Raw genomic sequence first — 26,832 nt, forward strand, 5'->3', positions numbered from 1 at the left:
TTCACAAATAGAAGTATAATGATAATAAATAGAAAAAAGTGTGTCAAATATGCAGCTATAAGGTATAAGGGAAAATTTTGGAAGGCAACGTAGACCATAGCATAATTACATGCTACTTGCCAGGTTTTAAAGTTATATAAAAAAGCTCCCCATCAGTGTATAGTTACACTAACAGTAACTTGTGTGTGAAAGAAATTCAGTACTGGATGTACGATTGGGAAAGAAATAATTGGAAAGGTACAAATGGAAAGGATATTGTATGTGTAAGAGTGGCAGTGGATTTTCCACTGGGTAACCCAACACCCCCATTTATTAAAAAAACATGTAAAGGCACACAATAAAGATAGTAGTTTTAAAACATACTGGAACAATAAAGTAAATATCCTGGCAAAAGAAAGACCTGAAGAAAGACCTACAACAATAGTCACCAGGAGTCATGCAAAAAAGTCAGACCAAACAATCCCCTGGAACACTAGTATTGAGGATGAATTACCTCAGCAACCATCCCAACACATCCCTAGTAAAATAAAATAACAAGAACTGATTAATGTAGCACACCAATTTATGCATAAAGAAATTGAGGGAGCTTTGCAACAAGTTAAGCAAATCACTAATTGAAAAAATATTAAAAATAATATGAAAATGCGGGTTAAAAACTGTGTTCAAATGTGCCATGGAAAAGGCTCAACATCTACACTGGCAACTAATGATGCATCAAAGATGCTTCGGACCATGGCACCGAATTCAAATTGATTTTTATTAACAAATTACCTAGAAGTAAGGAAGGATTCGGGCATTTGCTTATAATTATTCATGCATTTTCTAGGTGGGTAGAAGCTTTTCCTACTAAGAACAACAGTACTGGGATAGCAGCCAAAAAGCTTTTCACTGAAGTAGTATGCAAATACGAGACTCCTAAAATCATTGACTCTGACAATGGAGTGGTCTTCGTAGGAACAGTATTTACTATGATGCTTCAAGCCCTAAGAATTAAAATAAAAATTACACATCCCATATCAGCCTCAATCTTCAGGGCAAGTTGAACAGATAAACCACACCATCAAAGAAGCACTATGTAGACCATACAGGAAAGAATTTGCCTAAAAAATTACCTTTAATTTTAGCTGCCATACACAGCAGTAACAGGCTGCAAACTAAAATTCAACCATACCACATTCTATTTGGTCAACCTATGCAACTAATGATAAATCCAAAAGTTTACAAAGTATCTAGACAGCCATCTTGTGGCCACAAAAAATAACTATTTTAAATGGTTAAAGCAACTACTAACAGACAAGCACACCCTGCAACACAGCATTAATGGGGCCATTAAAAAAAGAAATACGGCAATATAGAAACAAAAGGCCACAGACTGTGGGAAACAGAAAACCAAGTAATGTATCCAAAACTGGGTAAAAAAAGATCATATCCTAGACTCAAAACTATGCCCATATTCCATAGTCAATATACTAAGACCTTCGGTCTATCAAATCAAAAAGGATAGGAAACTCAAGAGGGCTCATGTTTCCCAGGTGAATTGTTCTCTTAACACTTTTACTTGTAATGTTTATGTTTTTCAAATTTAACACACGTGTGTGAGAGAGAGAGAGGGAGGGAGGAACAGCACGAACCCTAGATAGCTTAGCCTTGTCTGTTGCTTTTTGCTTTGTTAAAATTTATCAGCATATTGTTGTTTTTGTTCTTTTTCTTTTAAGCATTTTAAATTGCACAAGTGTCTTCTAGAGATATCCTTTTAAAAGTCTGTAAAGCAAAAAGATGTGTAAGTCTGTTTTTGTGTCTGTATTTAGTAATCAGTATCTTGTCTTTGCTATCCCATTTGGTGCTGGAGAAGGAAGACCCCTTTGTGATATGTGGAAAAAGTATTTTTCTGAACCCTTCAAAACCATTACCTGGGCCCCATACACTTCAAAAGAAGCCACAGAAAATCCCCAGACACCAAGTTTAGCATTGTGTTAAATGGTGCCAAAACAACCATCCTGTTCATATATATCAGGATAACACTGTAGCTGCCATAAACTCTGTGCAAGTTGGGGTTTGGGTATACCATACAAGTGACACTAATCACACCTGGGGATGTGGAATTAAATACAAAAAACCCCCAAGGTTTAACACTGCAGAGAAATTTAAATATGTTCTAGAGACTTCTTTACCTAGCTAATGGGACTCTTATCCTAATCAAACACAAGGCTCTTTATTTCAAGTAAATGCCAGGAATCTACAGAAATCGGTGTTGTATCAATATCATTCCTTTAACTGTCCCTTTAAATCTTGTTAGCCTGTAACTCAGCAAGTGTTCACTTTTCTACAGGGGAATCCTACTGAGGCACCTCTTCCTCAAGTTACTTAGGTTTCAGTCCCCTGTAAAGATACAATTAACACCCTTAATAGTTACCTTGCATATCAAAATCAGTTGGGCCGTAAACAACTTAACTTGAATTAAACCCACCTATAGGTCCTACAGTGCTCCCTTGTTTAATGCCTGGTATCAATCATTCAAGCATGAAAATACTCAGAAAAAACATAATTTAACTCATTTAATATTAAAAGAAATAGAAGCAGGAACAGGGATTTTAAGTTCTGTGGATTTGGAAGCATTAAGAAACAAGGCAAGCGCTACTAAATACCTTGCTTAGTAAGGACACACATAAATACCAATAAAAATATCATAGATCATTGAGTTTGTGATAGATGGACACCACAACAATATGTGCAATGCTTCCCATTTTAAAAGAGCCCTGCTAATACAAAGCAAAAGTCTGTCTACTTGCTATTGAAAGAAATTAAATAATAAAACAACTAAGATATATTATGATAGGGAAAAAGTTATATATGTATAATTGGGCTTAAAAAGAGTTTGGCAAAGAAGAAATGTTTCTGAGCCACCAGTACAACAATGTATGTATAATGTAACCATGGTACAAACCACTAAACTATTATTTCCCAATTCACGAAACAAAAAAAATCATCCCTGGAGGTGGGAATAATTTAATTAATTTCCATTTCTCTTTAAAAAATAATTAAACAACCTTAAGTAATTGCCTACAGAACAAAAAAAAATAAATCATAAATTAACTATCTTACTACTACAACATGAGAACAAACTCAACTGTGTACTGTAACTATTTTACATGGAAAATTATAGTGACCCATTCAAAACAAAATGTTTTGAAGGATCAAAAAAAAACATTATGCAAATGGCATAAATACCAACCTTATGTTAGGTAAGTAACATGGAGAAAGATTTTGCCTATTGCCTTAATACATTATCTTGATGTATTTTCTTGAGTTCTGCACTGCCTTAAGAAACTCCATTTTGTATTGCTCTGTAGCTTGACATAAGTGCTCGACCTATCACTCGTTTGTATACTGCATGGGTGAGAGTGTGTTTGTGGAAAAGGAAAACGCCAGCTGGCAACTGGGTGAAGAATGCAGACAGATAAAAGATCAAAACAAGAAGAATCCACCCCAGAACAGCATGAGAACAAAATCAATTGATCTTCAAGAAGGAACACAGCAGAAGCCCAGAGGACTGGGTGAACTGGCAAAACTATGAAGACGGGGCAAGACATGTCAATTTTGGGTCTTGTTCTGTATATCATCCTGAAGCATCATTTCGCCTGATGAGCCAGACCAGCAAAAGCCCAGCGTGCGTGTGTGCACATTTAAATCAATGAACGTAGCGTCTTGCCTTGTCCTCTGTTACACAGGTCTTGGTCTTTATTTTGAGCTTACCTGTTTTCCCAGTAGTGGGAGGACTTCTTTGATTACAGACCGAGTGGTGCTTTCTTTATTTATTCGTAGAGAGATATAGGCCATTCCAATTCTAAATAATAAAAAAATATTTGTCAAAGTCACTGTGCATAGATAGCCCCAAAACACTAAAAGAATAACGGGGAAATTCCTTTAAGCTCCCAGATTCCAATTCCTCCAAGGGGTAACAAGAACACTTCACTAACTAATGAAGTAAAACTGTTTGCTAACTTACTGGTCACGGTGGAACTACCATCCCTAAGACCAGCCATCAACATCTCAAAGCGAAATGACACTGTACAGGAAGATCTGATCACGGACAGCAGAAATCAATAATGCTCTGTCCATGCAGTCACTGGCAGGATCACTGACTAAAGTTTGCCAGCATACTGACACTCTTAGCAAGAATGAAAACAAAATTTTGAAAGAAAACATGAAGTGACTGTAAAATGCAAGTGTCCATAAAGCATATCAGTCTTGTTTTGCTGTCCCATCTGTTTGAAACAAAGAACTCCTAAAGCATGCCTACTATGACTGTGTGAAGCTTTGGTCGCTGATTTGATTTGGCAGAGATTCGGCCCAATTCAGTGGCCAAAACTCCAAATTGAATCAGGAGATCCTTTAATTTCTCCAAATCGAATTGGAACCCTCCAAATCGATTCGCAGAGATTCAAATGATTCAGACATAAACACAGCTTTAAGTGTTTTTTCTACATACTTCAAGGTACCAGGCAGTTCATAAACACTGAGATGGTGGGGCAGATGGGGCATCCCATGGGAGTGCAGGGGAGGCGGGGGGTCCCCAGTTTGCTTGGCGGCAGACCAGTAAGTGGACCAGAAGCACTTCTGGTCCATTTCTGGGTCTGCTGCCAAGCACGCAGGCCCCCTCCGCACTCCTGTGGGACGCTCCATGTGCCCCACCTTTGCAGCCTTTACCAACCACAACTGGTGCTTTGAGGTATGTAGAAAAAACATTTAGAGCCGTGTCTACAGCCAAATTTCTGATTCAGCGTTGAATCTTCAGACTCAGCTGAACTGAATCAGGACAGTGATCTGAATCAAATTGCTGTCCCTGATTCGGGCTGAATCTGAATCGAAAACAGTCCATTTCACACACCCCTAATGCCTACACTACCTACAGCCTCTTAGGGAATGCTGTGTGGAAGCATGGCACGCTTGCTCCATATGCCACAACTTTTATTGACAGAGCTGTTCAGTATGAACCCAGTAGTGCTCTCAGACTACAATTCTTGAGTGTGGTTATTGGTTCATGACCCACCACAGCCACATTATGTATTTGGCATTTAATACATGCACAAGAGAAACTGGGTGAGCAGGGAATGTTTTCACAACAGTACTCCCTAGGGGGTCAAAATGATGTAGGCAAGCTTTCAGTAGTATTACCAAAAAAAAAAAAGACAAAAAACTCCATAGAAAAGTATTTAACAAATTCTTAATCCTAATGTTTTCTTTAAAAAACAAAAAAACAGACAATAAAGTTCCTCTGCTTTTGTATTTCTTGTTTTTTTTATTAATTAAATAACATATTCTTTGGTGCAAAAGGAAGGATGAATGACTTTTAGGGAGACACATGGTCCCTCTATGGGAGATGGAGGTACATTGAGGAAAAAGGAAGAGGGGACACTCCTGGTTGCAATATAGAGGATTGGGAGTGGGCACGGATGGGAGGGAGTATGGGAATGAAGTATCTATTTTTTTATCAAGGTAGAGAATGGAGGTTGGTAAGCATGGCTGTATGCAGCAGAGGAGACTTTTTCTGAAGTCATAGGCAGGAAGGCAAGAGTGGATGGAATGGATTGTTTTGAATTTTGGGATGAGCTGGTTGTGTTATTTTAAGTGGGTGACTCCCCCAGCTTCCTTATCTAGGCCAGTTACCTACCTGTTCAGGGCTTCCAACCAGTTAATTGTTTTTAAGTTATTTTGTCTTTTGTCGTAAGGCACCCTGAGCTTTGTTTGGGAACAGCAGCATATAAACCCAATCAATTCAAATAAATCAACACTTCTGAAGTTATTGTATGTATGTAGATACAGCCTACTTAAAAATTTACATCATCTTGGATTAAAGCATAGTTAGACAACTGAACAAAGTTGTATGATACACAGATAACAGTTAATGTAAATCTAGAAAAGAGACACAACTGTGCAGATTTTGTCTTCCATTACACCTGTGTAATACTCTCTCCAATGATTGTCAGTACTAAGGAAAGCAAAACTGCTAAGTAACCTTGCAAACTGAAGGAAAACACTCACTTCAGCCAAGCAGGATATATTCGTAATACTTCATGGTCCTTTGGTTTGGCTCTTATGATCCAAGCTTCAGGAACAGACTCTCTGAATACTGAACCTGGACAAATTTCTTCTGAGGCATCATTCCTGTTGATAATGTCATCAGACAACAAGGCCTGCTGAGTAAATGTCTGGAGTTCATAGTCTTGCTGATCATCATTTATGTAGTATGTCCTCAGCGCAGCCTCCTGCAACATCACATACAAATGAGTGAGTGATCTTCCTTTGAAAAGGTATGTCAAGCATATTGCATCTGTTAAAAACCTGTAAGGGCTCAGCAGTGGTGGTGGGGCATTTGGGTGGGAGGCTGGTAGTATAGCCAGGCTGGATCCTTAGCATCTCGCTGTCCAGAGATCATGGACACTGACATACTAAGGCAGGGGCGGGCAAAATATGGCCCACAGCCCACATCCAGCCTGCCAGGCCATTCTATCCGACCTGCTGGGCACCTAAATATTAATTTTCTAAAATTTATCTGCCTCTGGCTGCCTGCTAAAGCTGACAGGAGCAAGGGACAGTAGGACCCAGGGGAAGCTGTCAGGAGAAAAGCCAGCTCAGCCCTGTCCCCACCACCTCCCACCCAGAAGTGTCTGCCTGGGGCAGCTTTCCCTGCACATGGCTGCTCCAGCACCGCATGGCCCTTGGCTGTATCACTGTACCGGAGGAGCAGGGGGCCACACTGGTACCCCAGGGCCATGAGGGACAGAAGGGGGGGGGGGTGCATATGCATGCACACACATGCACATAATGAAATGGAGAGTGTGTGTGTGTTCGTAGGGTGAGTCCCACAAGCACCCCCCTACCATACACATGCACCCACACCCCTTCACACACCCCAACCATGCTCCCCCACACCCCACTTACACACACCCACATACTCCGTCCCCCAACATACCCACACCCCCACAGCCCCCCATAAACCTATACTCACTGCCCTATGTCCCCCAGACTCCCACAGTTTACAAGAGTAAGACTTCACTTTAAGCTATTGTGCAATCATCTCTATGTACTATACAAACATGTAAATCAGGACAAAAACTTTTTTTTGAAATCAAATCAATGAAAGCTGTAGATGTTCATTTACAACGTAATTTGGTATTTTATTACAAAACTCCTTGCTGAAAGGAGTATTTCCAGGGGCAAGAGGAGGGGCTTCAGATGGCAAAGGTCAGGGGTTAGGGGGGTGGGACTTCCTATCCCAAAATGGCGAGGGGGCGGGGCACCAGTCAAGGGGCAGAGCTACCCATGTGGCCCTCGGCAGCTTGCCAAAACTCATTAAGTGGCCCTCCACCCAAAATAATTGCCCACCCCTGTACTAAGGCCGTCTAGCCTGAATATCCTCCCAACCAACTGCCCAACCACCACTGCCAACTGCCCACCCAATGTCCTCTCACCAGCTAGGTTCTAGCCTCAAGGATGGAAGGCCAACAGGGCTGGCCAGTGAACCAGCTAATGAGTAACAGTACTCCAAGACACAGACGATACATCTAGTATCTGTCCATCCCATCCATTCCCACCACTCCCAGATCAGCAACCTGCTGTGTTACTAGGCAGGGGCACAGAGAACTTGTATGTGGCCCAGGAGTACAAGTTTTCAGGTGCTAGAGTCTGAAGGGTTTACTTTGGGCCACCTGTAGATAACTCATCTTTTGGGATCCAAAAAGGTGATTGTGCAGTGAGACAGCTCAGACATTTGAAGTTGACTGGGACAGAGGAATCGTCATGTACCATGACATCAGGGAGGGGTAGTAACAGACCCTTTTAGGATCTGCTGTATAGGGTTTGAATCTGTACCTGAGAAAGGGGAAGGAGATTAATGCCTCTTCCTTTCAACTCCTTTCATAGAAGTTTTAGGCTGACAGGGGGAGTGACTGACCATTTTGCAGGGAGACAATGGGGGCCTTTGCAAGGTTTATTACCCATTATAAGCTGTTGTTGGGAATTTTCTGATTGTTATCAAGTCTTTCACTAATTGGTACCTTGCACTACTGTCTCTTTCCCTACAGAGAGTTAACTTAGTTCATACATTACTTCCATGTGCTAAGTCAGCCACAATCCCTTGTCCCCCTCACATTCTTTACCTGCTCTTTAAACAGAGTCCAAAATTTACAGCCCAAGACTACAACATAGCAATTGCCAGGCATAGTAGGAAAAGGAAAAATGCTCACAAGCCTGGCTGCACCAGAAAAGAGGCCTAAGGCAGCTGAAGAATGGAGAGCTCCTATAAACTGTGTGTTCACCTGGATAGGAGGCACATTTCCCTGATCAAGCACACCACAGCATTACCAGGCAAGTCCAAACACTGATGCCATAAGGAAGGCAGTGGACATAGCAAAGTGAATTATAGAGATGCTAATAGACAATCTTTGGGTTGAGACAGATGCACAAAAGAAGGTCTCCACCATACCACTTACACAGGCTTTCCACCACTCCCTAAATTGTACCCCACTTCTGGTTCTGGGGCAGCCCTATCCTCAACAGGGCCAGCAGTATTCAACACCAGCCTCCAGATATGCTCTATCACAGCCAGTGGTACCAATCGTGATTTCCACCGGTACCTCACCAGGGTCAGGCCCACCCTGCCCAGGCCCCTTAGCAACATACCTCAGTCCTCAACACTGCCACAACAGGATAAGGGTTAATCCCAGCAGCTGCTGGGTATGGATAAATGTACACTTGGAGCAGCTTCAAAAGTGGGGGAAAAGGAACTGTACACGTCTAAGCAACAGCCCTCCAGTGGCCCCATTTTGAAGCTGATACAAATATATGTTTGTCCACATACTCCATTAATACCCCACCAGGGCTAAAGTTATGCACCACAGCACCACTCCCCAGCCCAAGGGCTACCTCACAGGGCACCTAGGAATACCACCTCCTGGTAAGGCTTACCCATCCATCCCAACACCACAGAACACCCTAACAAAGGGGATACATCCTCATACTCCAAACATCTAATCTCACTCTCCTAGGGAAGCTTTTCATTTCCCCACTTTTTATGCGTAAAGCTTTCTCTTGTTCTTATGGCAATACCAGACACAAAGTCTGATCTATCCCCCATGGGCAATCCCAGACTTCTCAGCCCTTTCTTCAGCTAATCTGCAGCAATCTGCAGAAGCCTCTGGGGCTCAAAAGGATGTCAGGATCTCTGCTCTTCACCTTCTTACCTTCAGAGGTCTGTTACAGCATCTGCTCCAGAGCCTTTTGAAAGGCATCAGCTTGGAGGGGCCTGTGCATCTGTAGAGTGCTGAAGCACTCCACCAGAGAACAGGATTGGAAACATTTCATATGAATGTCTGCTCTCACACTGTGCATGAAAAATACCTAGCAATTCTAAATTGAAGCATTTTTTTTTGTACATCATGTCATCATGTTTTTTTTCCTACCAGTGGAGCATTAAAAGCAATTTCTAAAGCTTTAGTTGATTTTGAATACACAATGATTTTGTCAGATTAGCAGACAGTAGTGATAATGGAGTTTTCTATTGAAGTTTAATAGTCTGAGGCAATATTCTATGCAGGTTAGTATGCTAAGAGGTTTGCAAGTTAGTGTAAATGTGAGAAAATATCTTATCACTCTTTTCCCCAATTTTAGTAATCCTCATTTTAAGGACACCTGTTTGAAAAAAACTGACATATGCACCAGCCTTAAAAGACAAAGAGTACATCTCAGTACAGCACTCTGGTAATGGGTCAGACGATTTCAAACAATTAAAAAAAAAACAAAGATGAGCAGAGAAAGAGGAGTTACCTATGATAGTCTAAGTCCAGGGGTGTCAAATCTGCAGGCCAGATGTAGCCCATGGATCTGTTCTGTCTGGCCTCTGAGGCTACTGGTGCAACTAAGGGAGTGGCTTGCCACAATCTGGGGCCCTTGGACCCCAATAGACATAGTGATCAGTGGCAGGAAGGTGACAGGACCAACATAGGTCTGACACAGCCCCAGTCATCTTCCACTCACTTCACTTGGCCACACTTCACCAGCCCTATCTCCCCAGATACCAGCCCCAGCCACATGCTCTGTGCTGGCACTGCCACTGTGGCACTGAGCTCCATGGTCTGGCTCTGGGCTACAAGGGGCCCCAGGGTCCAACTCCAATGCAAGTTGAATTAGAAGATCTTGATCTAGTCAATGGTTTACACCCCTTACCAAAACCAGATTTGAATGAACAACACAGAAGGCAAGTCACTGCTTAATACATAACAATTGCTGCACACATTTCTGGAGCGTTTACAGCAGGGGTGGGCAAAATAAAGCCTGCAGGCTGAATCCAGACCACCAGCCAATTCCATCTAGCATGCAGGCACCCACCAACTAATTGTACCTTGCCCAGCCCATTCGCCTCACTCCCACCCTAACGCGTGCTTCCAAGCTGGGCTGCTGCTGCCATTGCTGCAGCCGCTGGGGGACCTGCACAGTTTTCCTGGCATCCAGCTCCTCCTCATCTCCCTGCTACAGTGCTCGCTCCGGGTAGGGAACGTAGGGTAGGGAAGCAGCGGGGACAGGAAGAGCTGCAGTAGGAGGGAGCTATGGTGAGGGCAAACTGCAGCTGGGCAGGGGCAGGGAGCATAGGGCTGGTGGGAGTGTGGAGCCTGTGCCCTGAGGACAACAGGAACACTGAGCTCGGGTGGGCAGGGTGTTGACGTGAGGGAGGGCTGTGGGACCCCCCACATACACACTCCACCCCACGGCACATAGCCCCTACTGGGGGTGGTGGTGGCAGCAGCAGCAAGTAGGGGCCCTCAGGGTGCTCACGGCCCACACAGGTGCTGCAGCCTGGCAGAGCGTGGCTTCAGCCAGAGCTGCACGTGGTGGCAAGGAGTGCAGCCAGGCCAGCCTGCTTCTATTGCACAGAGCTTCCCACAGTGCATATGCAACTCCTGGCACTCGTGCAGTAGTACAGGAAGCCCCACACGATGGAGCTGGTTGCCTTGCCCACTCCCTACTGCCATGGAAGCAGGGGGTGGGGCTCCCCACCACTTCTGACAGAGTCCCAGCAGCTGCATGTGGTGGGGAAGGCAGCTGGCTCCATCATGTAGGGCTTCCCTGGTGATGTGTGAGTGCCAGGGAGTTGCACGTGTGCTGCAGGAAGCCCCACGCGATAGAAGCAGGCCTGTCTGGCTGCACTCATTGCCACCATGTTCAGCTCTGGCTGAAGCTGCATATCACCGAGCGGCAGCACCTGCACAGGCCATGAGTGCCCCAAGGGACCGCCACCTCCCGCTGCCACTGTTGGGCCGGGGCCATGTGCCGGATGGAGGCGGGGGAGGAGTTCACCACAGCCCCCCACCCTTCTTCACACCACACAAACCCCATACCCACCACGCCTCTCTCATACCCTACAAACCCCACACCCCCAAACCCTGCCCCCACATGTACATACCCCCACATCATACCCTACAGCCCCCGCAGAGCCAAACCCCTTCAAGCCTCACATATACACATACTCACCCCCCCACCACACACTCACCCACCCACCCCAGCCACACCCAATATACAAGAGTAAAACTTTATTTTTGAGCTATTATACAATCCCCTCTATATATACACACTACATAAAGACAAATCATGACAAATATATTTTTTGCAATAGAATTGAAATGCATTATAATAACATATGTTTGACTTAATGTATGATTTGTTGTTTTTCTGGTTCAGATGCCCCCCCACAAAGGAGTACTTCTCAGGGCAAGGGGAGGCATTCTGATGGCAAAACATCAGGGGTTGGGGCAGGAATTCTGGTCCAAAGATGGCGACTGGGGAGTGGGGCACCTGTCAAGGGGCAGGGCTACCCTTGCTGTCCTCAACAGCTCACCAAAATGCATTAAGCAGCCCTCCAGTCAAAATAATTGCCCACCCCTGAATTACAGCATACACATCTAAATTAGCACTTCATAAACATTTGTAAATACCAGGAATAACAACAATACTATATATAATACCTACTTATGTTCTTGTATTCTGGCTAGATTACACAGGTTTTTATTGTTGAGTTGCATTTATCAAATAGTTGAATGTCTGAATAGCTTTCGGCCAATAAACTTTTCAATCAATCATGTAATATTGCTTTTTTTACTTCAACCCCTCTTCTTACCACAACTTCTTCATTTTTTGCAATCCTTGGAACTGAAATCAGACGAAATTGATTTCGTTTTACTGCATCATTCCCATCAAATATTTTTAATGTTTGTTTACCTAAATAAAACAAAAAACTATTACATTCTAACAACATTTAACCTAATCAGATCCCATTAAAGTGCATTCAAACAGTGAGTGGACAAGGTAACCATTAAACACCAGCATTTGTCCTATTAAGCAACTTAATTTACTGTATTTGCTCCCCATACAACATGCATCTTTTCCCAAAAAGAGAGTCCCCCAAAATTGGAGTGTGCACCTCAGGCAGGAAAAATGTTTTCTTCACTGGAAAAGATGCATACCTGAAGACACCATCCATGCTATGCTGCAACCAAAATGATTGCTGCTTATGTCCAGCTCAGCCAGCTGAAGGAGTGGCATCCTATGTTAACCCTCTCACAGCTGTAGCTACTGGATGAGCACTGTAGCTTGTGCCTGAAGTAATAAGTGAATGGCTGGTAGTATCTTGATGAGGCTTGTGATGTGGAAACAACACTTCAGTTATTTATAAGTTCCTGTGAATACTTACACCAAAGAACTAAGTCTTAATACTGCCCTTGCAAAGGTCTGGGGCCTAACTTTGTGAGACACATTAAGTCTTCCTGGGAACATGGAGTGTCCAGGAAGCGTGGCATCTGAGACAGTCAGGGTCAGGCAGCAGAAGCTTTCTGCCACACAAAGCAGTTCCTGCTGCCTAACCAAGCTGTCTCCTGAGATGCTACACCTCCTGGACATACCATGCTTCCCAGGAAAATGTTCTTCATATCACACAGGTGGCCGTAACTCTCCAAAAACGTTTGTTTCCCTCCTGGGAACTAAGACATTTTTTCTGGAAACTTTGATGACCCTAACTTAGTGAAGGAAGTGCTTAAAATAACCTGAACTCTCAGAATATGGGAGTAAATTAAGCATACAAGTTATAATCTTTAAAAATATAATTGCCTTCCTCACATGCTTTTCAATTTAAATTTAAAATCTAATAAAAAGAATAACACATCAAATAGCAATCTTTTGCATACAGATACCTCTCCAATGGCTAAAGAGTCAGGGTAATTTCAGATACAGGTCTCAACAAAACTGAAACAATACTGAAACGTTTATACTATAATGGAATATGCAATTATAAAAAGAAAACATATTTTTTAAAGAGTCAGTTAAGTATACTTCTCTGGCACTGTTCTTTTGTTGGAGAAATCTAGAGGTTTCCAAACAATGGTACATGCCAATGGTACACGGCATTGAAACCTCAACCTCTCTCTACAGAAGACAGTTGAAAATGTCACTGGGGGACATTTCATAGAAATTCAAGTCTTCAAATGTAGCAGTGCCAAACAGCAAGGCTACTCTACAGCCAGCCTCTGATTTGCAACTCTCCCATGTTAGCCAGTCAGCTGACAAGCATATGGACAAGAAGTACAGACTTCTACCAAAGGAAGCACTCCCACTCAGCTCCTTCCATCTTGGTGGTGATGGCAGCCTATGGAAAAAGAATCAGGAAACAACAGCTTTGCACTAAGAGAAGTATCATAGACATCTGGACCTCTTCAGCAAGAGAGCTTATTCGTCTGCAAGTTTGTGGTTCTATATCACAAACTATTAATCCTTATTGGATCAGAATGGTTTTCAAAATATATGATCAGTGCAAACCCACCCCACTTTGAAGGTTTGTGGAGTGACATGAATGTTTTCTTGTGTTTTGTGGTACTGATAAGGTATGTGTAGTTTTGTTGGCAGCCCATTCTAGAGTGTATCCATTTAAGTTGCTAGTATCACTGTATAGATTGCATTACGCCGTACCCATTTTTTTATGATTTTGGAATTTATGGATGCATGTTTAAGAACAACTGCCACTTCCAGACCCAGGCAGAAGGAAACATTATTGGGTTGAGTATGCAAGGCACTGTCTGCCTGTAACAGGGAAATCAACTCCTCTAAATCAAAAGCATCTGAAAGAAATGGCCCACTAGCCATAGAAATACTATGTGCCTCAGGGAAACCAGAAATTTCTGGGGGATTTTAGTGGCTCATGAGAATGCTGATAGGGAGAATGGTTTGGAGGTACTTTACAGGCTATCTGTGAAGCGGCCTGCATCTCAGGCTTCAGAGGTTCCCAAGCAAATCGGGGCTTTCAGAATCAGCAGGAGGTCTAAACTTTGGAAATACTGGCAGGACTCAGGAGGGCTAGAGTATATCCAGATGAAAGGGTATGAAACTTTACGTGTCTGGTATTTCTGTCTCCAAACTGGTAGTCACTTTTTCTTGCATAATTCTTTCCTCCTACTTAATAAATCCCTTTGTTATTTGTCTCCTTACTGGTTGCTTGCAGAAAGAGCAATCTCTGGACAAGTGATTCCAGGCTAGCCCACTCTACAGAGAGGGAGGCCTAAAATGTATTTTACAACCCAGAGGGAAGGCTGCGTAAAGCTGGCAGAGATTCTCCTGCTGCATCTATGAGGTCTGGTATATGGGCAGTGGATCTGAGGCTTGCAGGAACCAGGAGCTATCCCAGGGCAAACCACAGTCTGTTCCTTGGGACAAATGGCAGGGGGGAAACAAACTTCGGGCTCTGGGGGCATCCTACAGACAGGTTTGTGACATCTGTATTGCCAGGTTCATTGACATGCTTCCCTCTACTTCCACAGTCTCCTTCATATTCCACATATCAAAAAAACCTCTTATCCAAAATGGCCTTGAATTTGTTTTGATGTAGCTTTTTTGATCAGAGTTTTTTCTGATATGTGGAATACGAAGAAGACTGTGGAAGTAGAGGGAAGCAGATAAGGCATTGCCTTTCATGGCCACTGCTATAAATATGAAACAAGCATTATGGCCCAAACCTCAGTGGAAGACCTGTCTTTTGAGGGCACAAAACAGTGTAGATCCAAAGGAGATAAGACCCTCCACTCACTAAAGGACTCTAGGACTATGCTGATTTCTCCTAGAGCCTATTCAGGCTCTTCAAGACAAAAACCCTGTTTTAGATTCACAGGCACCCTTCAACAAAGCCACTGTTTTCTCTTTATACCTGCTGCCTCCATTTCTTCATGCTAGTATCAGGTTCCAAGGAACGGCATCAGCTCTGCAGCCACTTGTTCCAGGGCTTCACACCCTGCCTCCCATTATGATCAGTTAAGAAAGCAGGAGTTTTGAGAGAGATGAGAAACTCTAATTTTGTCAGCGCACCACAGAACTCAATACAATCTGTTAAACACCCCAAGTCACAACTAAAAGTATGCAAACTAGTTAAAGGCTAGTTTTGGTATCTCTGCTCTGCAATTACAGTTTTGATTGCAGTGTCGATAGAACCTAAAAATCACAAAATGTACAAGGCCACTCTTCCTGAATGAATCTTCCTTTGGACACTAAGAATGGAGAGAAAATACAATTATCGTTTTCCCTGCAATAATGATGACATAACTTGAAGCTGAAGGCATATAACTCTTTATTATGCTAACATATACTTTCGGATCATCTCTAGGAATTGAACTTATGGACAAACTCTTTGGAAATACAGTGCAAACAATGATATGCGCACCAAGATTAAATAATTCAAATGGATTTTTTGTTTGAGCTGTCCTTAGCATTATCAGATTATCTAACATTATCAGATGCTTTATTGTCAGAGAGGATCTTCAGAAATCCTTAGAAACTACTCCTGAATATTCTATTTCTCACGATAATGTATGGCTGAACGTGATCTGTTCCGATTAGAGCTGAAATCTTATCTTCCTTTTAAGCACCATTTTAAAGATAGGTAACAATGCCCCAAGTTCAAGGATATTTATTAGACAACGTTCTTTAACAAATGTGACATCTTTTATTAAGCCAAATAAATAGCTGGAAAAATTGTTCTTTGCAAGCTTTCAGGTACAAACACCCTTATATTTGGTTCTATATTTAGTGGTTAGTGTGATGCCTTCCTTAAAATAATGAAAATCTGCTATATCAAATAAATCCAGTTTATACAATGAAATCCTGTAACATTTTTGGTATTGCCCATTTTATAAGGAAGAATAACTGATTACAGAATTATAACCTGATGAAATACTATGACTGTTCTACCTCATTTCCAGCAGATGAAGAGAATTAAACGTAAACTAAAGGAATTAAAAGAACAGTTAACTTTGTTTTGCAGAATGGCTTGAGGTCCAATTGTCTCTTGTATTCTGACTTGTACCTGAAAAATTTTATGAAAAAAGCACTCCTTTGTTTGGGAGAGGTGGGGAGGAAGGGGAGAGCAGCATACTTATTTTTTTTTGGAAGTGACCAGAAAAATCTTTACTGTACAGTTACAAAAACTTATTCTCTAAAATAACTAAGGCCTATGTCCTGAAAGAGATCCAACACATTCACTTAGATGCTAAGGATTGAAACAATACAGCTTTAAAATTAAAACAAACAAACAAACAAAAAATCAGTCATCTTGATATTACATGCCTTTCTTTTGCTCAAGTAGTCATTTGGGGAAATAGTTTTTTGGTTCCCCCCCCCCCCATCTCTCCCCTCCCCCAACACACAAACCCACAATGGGGAGGAGAAGGACGATCTTGTATACTCTGTATTCAAAATTCTCTTCTGGAAAATAAATGCGATTAAAAATTAGGTTCTTGGCCTTCCTCCCTCTGATTTTAAAAGGGAGATTCAATTGTGAATGATGTTGAAACATTACTGTTTAACTTAAATATTTTAACAGAGTTACTTTTATAATGAAATAACCACACTAACAATTTTAGCCTTGAACCCTTAAAATATTTAATCTTTTGATAAAACTAGATCATAATTCCACCAAAGTACCAAACAAAATTTTTTCCTTTTCAGAGGCTCTTCTATTTTTTTTGCCAATGGGCTTTTTGAGAGACTGAAAAAAAGAGAGGACAAAGTTTAATTGTAGGCATGATACACCAAATCATGCAACTTGATTGATGACCAGAGAGTTTCTTTGGAATAAGCTATATAGCATTTCGTGAAACCTTGCGTTTTAAGAATCTCATTATTAGGGACAGCTCTTGCATTCTTAACTCTTTTAAAAGAAATCAAAGCATCTTGAAAAAAAAGTCTATTAATAAGGTATGGAAAATTTCTCTCTGAAAAATATTCAGGAAGCCTAATCCAATAGTATGAGCAGCATGTACACTTTTAAAAAATATGCTTCTAAGAAGATCCATGGGGGGTGCAGTTGTTCAGTAGCACTCATTTAACAGTGTAGCTCATCTGTAGCTCACCAGGTGGGGGCTGCCAGGAGTGGCTGCATGAGGTGCTGCACTCTGTGGCAGGAGCACCCTGCAGGTCTGTTCCCTGGTTCCTTCCCCCAGGTTTCCTTCCAATGAGCCCTGGGGCTCCAGCTGTGAAGAGTGGCTAACCTGGCTTGGCTGGGGATGGGCAGCATAGCAGGGTAATCCCACCTTTCCAGCACCCACACCCAGCCAGTGGGGGACACATGCAGGCAGCAGATGTTGGAAGAGGGGACCGCTGTCCCCAGCTGAGTCCAGAACTGTATGCAGTCTCTCTCACTGTGGCTCCCAACTCAATCAGGGCATGAGTCACTAGGGGCTTCCCCTTGTACCAAAGGACAGAGGTAGGTGGGTCCCCCTTCCATGCCCAGAGGAGGGGAGCTGGACAGGAGGAAGGGGGAAATGGGAGGGTAGAGAAGGTGCCACTGAACACCATGGGGAAGGGGTACACAGAGTAGGGTGGGGGACAGAGGAAGTCATACCTGTTTCAGGAATATACACAAAAAAATCCACCGTAACTGCTGCTATAGCCCAACCTGCCCGCTGGTTACATCCCCTGTACTCCCCTTTTCAAAATCCTAGATCTACCCATTAACCCTCATATTGATAAAGAATGACAACTGCAGTAGCGTTTTTCATTACCCACTATGCACTGACTGCTCTAGCACCTCTCCTACAGTCCAAAAAACAAGGACAGAAAAATTAGTAAGACTGGTCATCGTTACTGCTACCATTCAATAACACAGCAGGCAGCAATAACATTGACCAGAATTATACATGTTTTTACCCTGTTGGCTCTGAGGTCAAGGGGAAAGGAGGGAAGAAAACCTCTTTCCTCACATCACCCTGCTTTTTTATATATACAAACTGTGGGGCCCATCACTAACAGGAATTTACTTTCTTGCATGAGACTGTCTGTCTGAAGCTCCCATAAATTTAAAGAATTTTGGGACCGTAAAGCTGTGATCTGCCATTGTTCCACACTGGTGACTGCAATCACCCTGATCCTTCTCTAGCAGTTCCTGTAATTTTTCCATGTTTCTGCCATAAGCAAAACTGCAGAGTTCAACTGGAACAATATCTGAGCTAGTTTAATCTGAATCTATCTAACCAGCATCATTTAGGAATAATCAGCATATATGGCTGTACATAAGGACCTGTAACAGAACTACTGCACTACGAAAAGGACAGTTTTGTTTTTCAAGCTGCTCCTCATGGGACATCCAACATCTGCTTTACGTCTTGTTATCCTGGAAACTGCTACATCCACTTGCAGATTTTCAGCAAAGACCTCATCATTTCTGACTGCCAGCAGATTCAAGACTTCCATAAGACACCTTATTGGTGCCTTTCCATAATCAGATTATAACCTTCACCAAAATGAGTTGGAGCATTGGCACAAAATACCCTGTAAGGAACTCTGAAGGATTCGCCCTACTCCAGAAATTGTTTGTGGATCCAAAAAATGAGAATCCCAGAAACAGAATCCCATATTACTGGGGCCAGTCACTAGCTAGCTCAAGCAGAATCTAATGCTGTGCTTCCCTTACAGCTTGACACAATACTAGGAGTTCTTAATAAACTATTTTAATTTTGAGAATTATGGAGGGTCTCCCCTCTGGGGATTTTTTAGGGTTGGCAAGCCGGTCAAGTGACCAATCAAATATTGACCGATCAAATCCTGTTAATTGACTGTGTATTTTTTGGCTGATGAAAGATTATAGAAATTTTTACAAGAAAACTATGTTTTTTGTAGTTTTCTTGACAGAAAAAGGATTTAAATTTTTTTTTGACACATTTCTTAACAGAAAATGTGTGCTCTTGTCTCTATGTTATTTGGACAATCGGCAATTTTTTAACAATTCTGACTGATATTTGATCAAATACCCAACGCTAGGATTGTTACATATCCACAATATCAAACCAGAAATGATCATTTCAGTCATTAATGCCTACTAATACCTTGTGGGGGAACATTAAAAATAACTCTTCCAATTTTTTCCATAAATCACATCAGGAAAAGTGTCATTTCTTTGGGTGGACTGAATTGATTTCTGCTATGTTAAAATACATGCATTTCAGTGGAAACATTTTAATTATAGCACAATTAAAGGTTCTTTACATTAGTCTTTGATAAAAGACTAATTGTTATCATCTCCTGGTCCTTGTTTTATTAGTTCAAATTTTACAGGAAAAGCAAAGCAAAGCAAAGTTGAAGTTTAGATTTCAATATTTTCAACTTTCCTTGGACAGTATGTAAAAGGTAAATTGTACTAGACTAGTAATTTCAATCAAGTAATCTTGGTTATCAGAATAGACATCTCACCTCCTTGAGAAACACTGATAAAAAACCTCAGCAACCTCCATCAGTAAGCAAAAATTAATACCACCATACATATGATTATGCCACTTTAAGGAACCACTAAAAAGTGCGAGTTTAGCAGACAAACCACAGCTGGTTAGTTTGATTTTATAAAAAGGAAGCTTGTCATGTGTCAATTTCCTTATAATCATCAACACAGGCTAAAAGTCTAAAAGCATGATATAAAGCTAACTGGGGAAACATGGACATATATCAAAGCATTTTCAGGTGAAACAGTCAAAATAGCGAATTCCTCAACAGTGTGATTTTGAAAAAAATATCTGAGCTTGGGAGGGTGGGGGGGAAGGGACCTGCAAGGCTGTTTCTATTTTGTTTTGTTTTTTAATTACATCTACCTTTTTTACATAAAGTCTATTTATGTAACTATATGCAATTATCTCTGGGAGATGAGCATGATTACCTTGTTGGTTTTATTCTGCTTCATTCTTTTAAACTAACTAACAAAATCTGGCCTTCCATAAAATGAGACTGATAATACTGAATCCAGGACAGTCAATAGTTAAAAAGAATTCCACTACTAAGCTACCAGGATATTTAGTTCTGACAAATATAACTGTATTTATTCTTGCCTGAATGGAGCTTAGAATTCATCTTGTACCCTCAGCCAGATTTGAACCCAGGTATCCATAGATGAAAAACTAGTACCTTGTAGAAGTGTGCTTGCTACCTACAAACAAAACAAAACAAAAAAGAAAAAACCTACCCCCCAGTATCTAATCAAACATGAACTTTAGTGATACATAAGCTTACTCATGGGGAAATATTAGGTTTACGATTTTTTTTAATAAAAGGCAACACCAAGCCAACACCCACCACTTGAATTCATCTTACTTGAATCTGTTGAAATTTGGGCATCTTTTGCTGATCCTTGTGTTAAGCCATCAACATCATCATCTTCATCTGTAGGAAGAAAAGTTTTAGGAAACATTTCCTTTCAATTTGATTTCTCCAAATAAGCCCCTCCTCCTCACCACCCCCTACAAATCTTTAATCTTATTTTTAAATGTTTTCATGGAAGATCATCAGAAGCAACAACATTCAAAAGAGCATACGGACCAACAATGACCCCATTTCCTTTTCTAGTAATTAAAAACAACAGAAAAACATTTAAACATAAATTTAAAAATCTCGGGGTTTTTTTGTTTTGTTTTGTTTTTTTTACAGATAACTATACTGTAGGACAGTGGTCTCCAACCTTCTTTAGTAGTAGATCACCTTTGGCATTTAAAATGAACCCAAGATCTACCATGCGCTGCTGCCACCACCCACCACCCTGTCCAGCAGATAAGTTTGTGGGGAGGGAAGGTGGTGGGGAGCAGATCAAAGCAGAGGGAGAAAAAATTATTTGGGGGCACACCTCCCCAGAAGGTAAGTCCCACCCGGCTGGGGCCCCACTCAATTTACCCCTGCTCCTGCCTCTACAGCACACAGTGGAAGCTAGGGATGGTCCCCAAGGAGGACTATACAATAGTGGCCAGCACTTGTAGGGAAATGATCAAGAAAACCAAGGCAGCGACTGAATTTAGGTTAGCCATGGGAGTCAAGGGCAATAAGAAGTCCTTCTTTAGGTATGTAGGCAGTAGAAGGAAAACAAATAGAAGCATGTGACCCCTGCTTAACACCTCAGGACAGCTGGTAACCGATGTTCAGGAAAAAAATGAATTCCTAAATGCCAACTTTGCTTCTGTATTTCACTAGACCAAGGGGAAAGACAAGCAAGATAAGGCTCATAGGGGGCATACCAGGAATGACAGCCTCCCCACTGTGGATGCTGAGCGGGCACAATACCAACTAGAAAACTAGACATTTATAAGTCAGAAGGACCAGATGGACTCCATTCGAGAGTGCTGATGGAGCTGGCTGAGGTCATCATGGAACCCCTAGCAAAGTTCTTTCAGAATTCGTGGCACACAGGGGAAATCCCTCAGGATTTGAAGAGGGCCAACATTGTGCCCATCTTCAAGAAGGGGAAGAGGACATCTGGACATCTAGAGGCCAATCAGCCTAATCTCCATCCCAGGGAAAATCCTGGAAAAGCTAATTTAAGAATCTACGAGCAATATGCTTGCAGAAGGTAAGATTCTGAATGACAGCCAGCATGGCTTTGTCACAGGTAGGTCTTGTTTTATCAATCTCATCTCCTTCTACAACCAGGCCTCTCACTACTTGGACATGGGAGACGAGGTAGACATTATATACCTAGACTACCAAAAGGCTTTTGATCTAGTATCTCATGATATCCTTGTGGAAAAACTGGAAGATTGTGGGCTCAGCTGCTTGACAGTTCAGTGGGGGGAAACTGGCTACAAGGTAGGACCAGAGAGTTCTCATGAACAGATCTGTGTCGTCCTGGCCCAAAGTGGCCAGTGGTGTCCCTCAGGAGTCCATGCTTTGACCTGTGCTTTTCAACATCAATGATTTGGGTGGGGAAGTGAAAAGCTCACTGGCCAAGTTCACAGATGACACCAAATTATGGGGCCGTGTGGTCACATCAGAAAATAGGTGGCAGATACAGGGAGACCTGGTCAGGCTTGAGAGTTGGGTAGACCAGAACCAAATGAAGTTTAACACTTCCAACTGTAAGGTGTCCCACCGTGGGGTAAACAACCCTCAACATACATACAGGCTTGGTGGGACAGCCTGACTTGCACTGTTGCCCAAAGGGACCTAGGGGTAGTGACTGACCATCTCATGAATGAGCCATCAGTGTGAGGCAGTGGTCAGCAGGGCAAACAACATGCTGGCATGCTTCAACCAATGCATCTCGTGTAAAACTAAGGAAGTGATACTCCTGCTGTACTCAGCACTGGTGAGACCGCAGTTGGAATTCTGCGTCCAGTTCAGGGCACCGCACTTCAATAAGGACATGGAAAAGCTTGAGAGGGTCCAGAGAACAGACACCTGTATGATCAGGGACTTGCAAGGCAAGCCATATGAGGAAGGCCTGAGGGACCTGGGCCTCTTTAGCCTAAACAAGAGAAGGTTGAGAGGCAACTTGATAGTGCCTTACCACTATATCAGAGAAGTGCATTAGGAGCTCGGTGAACAACTGTTCACTAGGGCACACCTGGGGAAGACCAGGACTGATGGATACAAACTCCTGAAAGGCCACTTCAGACTTAATACCAGGAAAAACTCCTTCAAAGTCAGGGCATCCAGACTATGGAATAAACTCCCTCCAGAGGTGGCGCAGTCACCTACCCTGGAGGTTTTCAAGAGGAGACTGGACAGTCACCTCGCTGGGGTCACCTAACCCCAGTTGTCTTCCTGCCCAGAGCAGCGCGGGGGGAGGAGGGTTGGACCTGATGATCAGCAAGGTTCCTTCCAGCCCCTAACAATCTATGAAACACTGTCCCTCACCGCGGGGGCCTCAATCTAACTCCTGCCCCTTCCCTAACCCATGGACTAACCTGCTGGGCTGCGGCACGCGTGTGCATGCACATGGGCACTCAGCCCCCCCACCCCAACCTCAGATCAACTCCAAGAGTCTCTGAGATCTACCAGTAAATTGAGATCTACTGGTTGGTGACCACTGCTGTAGGCCTTCACCTCAGCTATTGTCTTAATATTACAATGTACACATTCCATCCATTTCTCAACTAGTAATGACTGTTTATGAATTAAACATATATTCGCCACTGGATGCATAGACTGTGCAGCGAGTGATGTAACAGCAAGGGACAGTTGCTGGTCAACAAACCTGTCTCCTCTTGGGAAGCCCCAACAGCTCTGGGTAGAGAAGCACCTTAGAAAACAATCAGTACTGGCTGAGAAACAGATGGAATTTGTAAATTGTAATATTAAGACAATAGTTGAGGTGAAGGCCTACAGTATATTTATCTGTAAAAATACAGACTTTTTCATTTAAGTTGGTATGTTTTCATATTATTTTTAATTACCAGAAGAGGAAATGGGGTTATTGTTGGTCTGTAAGCTCTTTTAAGTTTTGTTGCTTCTGATGATCTTACATTTTTCATTTTGAAGGAAATGTCCCCAGGAAAGCAGATGATCCAGAATCCTGTTGGCCATGGTACCCACACTACTGGATCCACACCTATCCCAAAAAGATGCAGTTGTGGATGCAATAAGGTGGGTGCTTCCTTCAACTCAAGAGTGGTGTTCTCTGTTTAGAAGCTGCAGCATGCCTGTACCAATCGCCTGGACCTTTGTCTTGCCATTGGTATCTTATACTTCCTACTGAGAGAGAAGATGGAGGGCCCATGGCAACCCTTCTTCTTTGTTTTGCCTAGGCATACACATTGAATGTCTGCGCTCAATGGTCGCTTGTCCTGTTGAGAAAGGACCCAGGCATTCGACAGCAGTTCAGATGTCTAAGCAGTCCTATTTAGGGGTGGCTGGCTTGCCCCAGTCCAGGGAAGGCCCTAGAAAAGGTGAGCTAAAAAAATAATCTTCCTTCAAACATTTTTCTTGGCTCTAAACTAATCATTCTTGTTGAACCATTCGCACTATGTTAAGCAGACTTGAATTGAAAAACCATGAACTTCAGAAAACAGCCATAATTGACAGAAAACTACATCAAATGGGTGTTTTTATTGCATCCCTCAGTGAGACGAGACTTTCAGAAACTGGAACACTAGATGAAGTAAACTACCACTTCTGCTGGTCTGGGAAACCTGACAATGAACCAAGAATACAGTGTCAGATCTACTGTTAAGAAGTCTGTCCTCAGTTTATATACTCTGGTATCTATTACTGGTGCCGGTATTGCCCGCTATGTGAAGGAGCAGGACCCCTCTCTACAGACCTATGTTGGCCCCAAAGAAGAACAGCTTGAAACCCTCTGGGTCAAGCTCTGGGGGAGGCGCAGCGAGAGAGACCTGACTGTAGGTGAATACTACAGGCCACCTAACCAAGAGGAGGTGCTTGATCTAGCATTTGCCCATGAACTAACAGAGACCGCACATGCACGGGACATGGTTGTCATGGGTGACTTCAACTATCCAGAGAAAGGCTTCACCTTTCCCCAAAAGGTAAGCGTATGTTCTCTTCTAGGTTTGCGGATCTCCTCCAGCGGGCTTTAAACTAGGCTTGTTGGGGGAAGGGGAAAATGAGGGCAGAGGAAGTCTAGGACCGCTAAACCAAGCAGCACCCACAAGTGCAGCCCAGCTTAGACCAACAAGCAGAACAAATACCCAGGTAAGCAACAGGGGCCAGGGCAATGCTGAGATTAGGGGGCCAGTGCACACATCTTCAGGAGGCCTCAAATGCCTCTACACAAATGCTTGCAGTATGGGAAACAAGCAAGAGGAACTTACCCTCCTGCTAGCTGACACCAACCCAGACATAGCGGGGCTCACTGAAACGTGGTGGTAACCAATGCATGACTGGGCAGTGAATATCAAGGACTATAGGCTGTACAGGAGGGACAGGACAGGGAGGAAAGGTGGGGGTGTGGTCCTCTACATTAAGGAGGAATACACAGCCTCATCAAGTAGCACAAGGTCAGAGGGGAGCACACAGAAGTGCTCTGGTTTAGAATACAAGGCAGTCGCGGGGAAAGGAACTTAACAGTGGGGGTTTACTACAGACCACCCAACCATGGGGAGGAGCTAGATCTGGAATTCTTAAGTCAGCTCACAGAAGTAGTTAGGTCAAAGGATGTGGTTATCATGGGTGACCTGAACTTTCCAGGCATCTCCTGGGAAGAGCAGTCAGACAGGTCTGACCGCTCACAGATTCCTGGCCAAAATGCAGGACCTCCATCTAACCCAGGAGGTGCACAACCCCACCAGGGGAGGCACCTCACTGGACCTGGTGCTGGCCACAGGTGACGACCCGCTGAGGGGGCTGTGGGTGTTCGACCACCTGGGTGACAGCAATCATCGCCTCCTGGAATTCACCATCCAGTGCAAGGTGGTAAAGGCCTACAGCAAGGCAGCAGCCCTGGACTTCAGCCTGACAGAATAGTCCAGGAGGCACTGAGGTCCCGGAGAGGAGGAGAGCTGGGTGTCCAAAAAGAGTGGTCACTCCCTAAGGAAACGATCCTTCAAGCCCAAAGGGAGGTAATTCCAACACAGATCAAAGGGGGCAGGAGGGTGCAAAAGCCCCCAGGGCTCACAAAAAGCATCCAGGAATGTCTCCTAGCTAAAAGGGAGGCGCACACTCAATGGAAAGGATGGGCCATCACCAGGGAGGATTATACTGCAGTTGCTTGGGAATGCAGGGGGGCAGTCAGGAAGGCCAAGGTGGAAATGGAACTGGGACTAGCTATCCAGATCAAGGTCAACAAGAAGTCCTTTTTTAAATACATAGGGGGCAAAAAAAAAAAAAGTACCAGGTAACATGGGGCCCCTGCAAGACATTTTAGGAAATCTGGTTGTCACACCAGACGACAAAGCTAACCTATTTAACAACTTCTTTGCCTCCATTTCGCTGAGCAGGGACTGGATCAGCCCCCCCACCGGGACCCCCTCAGACCCCAGGAGAGGGTCACCTAGGCCAAGGGTCAGTCAGGGAACTTCTGGAGGGACTGGATGTAGTTAAATCAGCTGGTCCGGACGATCTCCACCCCAGAGTGCTGAGGGAATTAGCTGAGGTCGTTGCAGGACCCCTGGCACGGCTTTACGAGCACTCGTGGTACCCTGATGTGGTGCCAGAGAACTGGAAGAGGGCCAACATGGTTCCCATCTTCAAAAAAGGGAGGAAGGAGGACCCAGGGAACTACAGGCCAGTTAGTCTTACCTCGATCCTGGGTAAGCTTTTAGAAAGAATTATCCTGGCACATGTCCACAAGGGGTCAGCAGGGGAGATCATGCTTAGGGACAATCAACATGGGTTCATTAGAGGCAGGTCCTGTCAGACCAACCTAGTGGCCTTCTATGACCAGGTCACCAAATAGATACAGAGGTAGCAGTGGACATAGTCCTTCTGGACTTTTGGAAGGCCTTCGACTTTGTCTCTCACCCTGTTCTCATTAAGAAACTGGGGGACTGTGGTGTCGACACCTACAGTCAAATAGGTCGCTAACTGGCTGGAGGGCCGCAC

The 26,832-nt window shown here is 43.3% G+C and overlaps 1 protein-coding gene across 1 annotated transcript in view; it reads right to left on the reverse strand.

The window, feature by feature from the left end:
- DGKQ (diacylglycerol kinase theta) overlaps positions 1-26,832 on the reverse strand; it is a 113,451-nt gene that overhangs the window by 53,403 nt on the left and 33,216 nt on the right. The window contains exons 6-9 of the mRNA XM_019555213.1: positions 20,659-20,727; positions 12,170-12,270; positions 6,043-6,266; positions 3,754-3,844 (exon numbers count right to left, since the gene is read on the reverse strand). Of these exons, the coding sequence (XP_019410758.1) occupies positions 3,754-3,844; positions 6,043-6,266; positions 12,170-12,270; positions 20,659-20,727 (485 nt within the window). The remainder of the gene's footprint in view (positions 1-3,753; positions 3,845-6,042; positions 6,267-12,169; positions 12,271-20,658; positions 20,728-26,832) is intronic.

Source organism: Crocodylus porosus, unplaced genomic scaffold (genome assembly GCF_001723895.1).
Source record: "Crocodylus porosus isolate Cpor-Errol unplaced genomic scaffold, CroPor_comp1, whole genome shotgun sequence".
Taxonomy (NCBI): Eukaryota; Metazoa; Chordata; order Crocodylia; family Crocodylidae; genus Crocodylus; species Crocodylus porosus.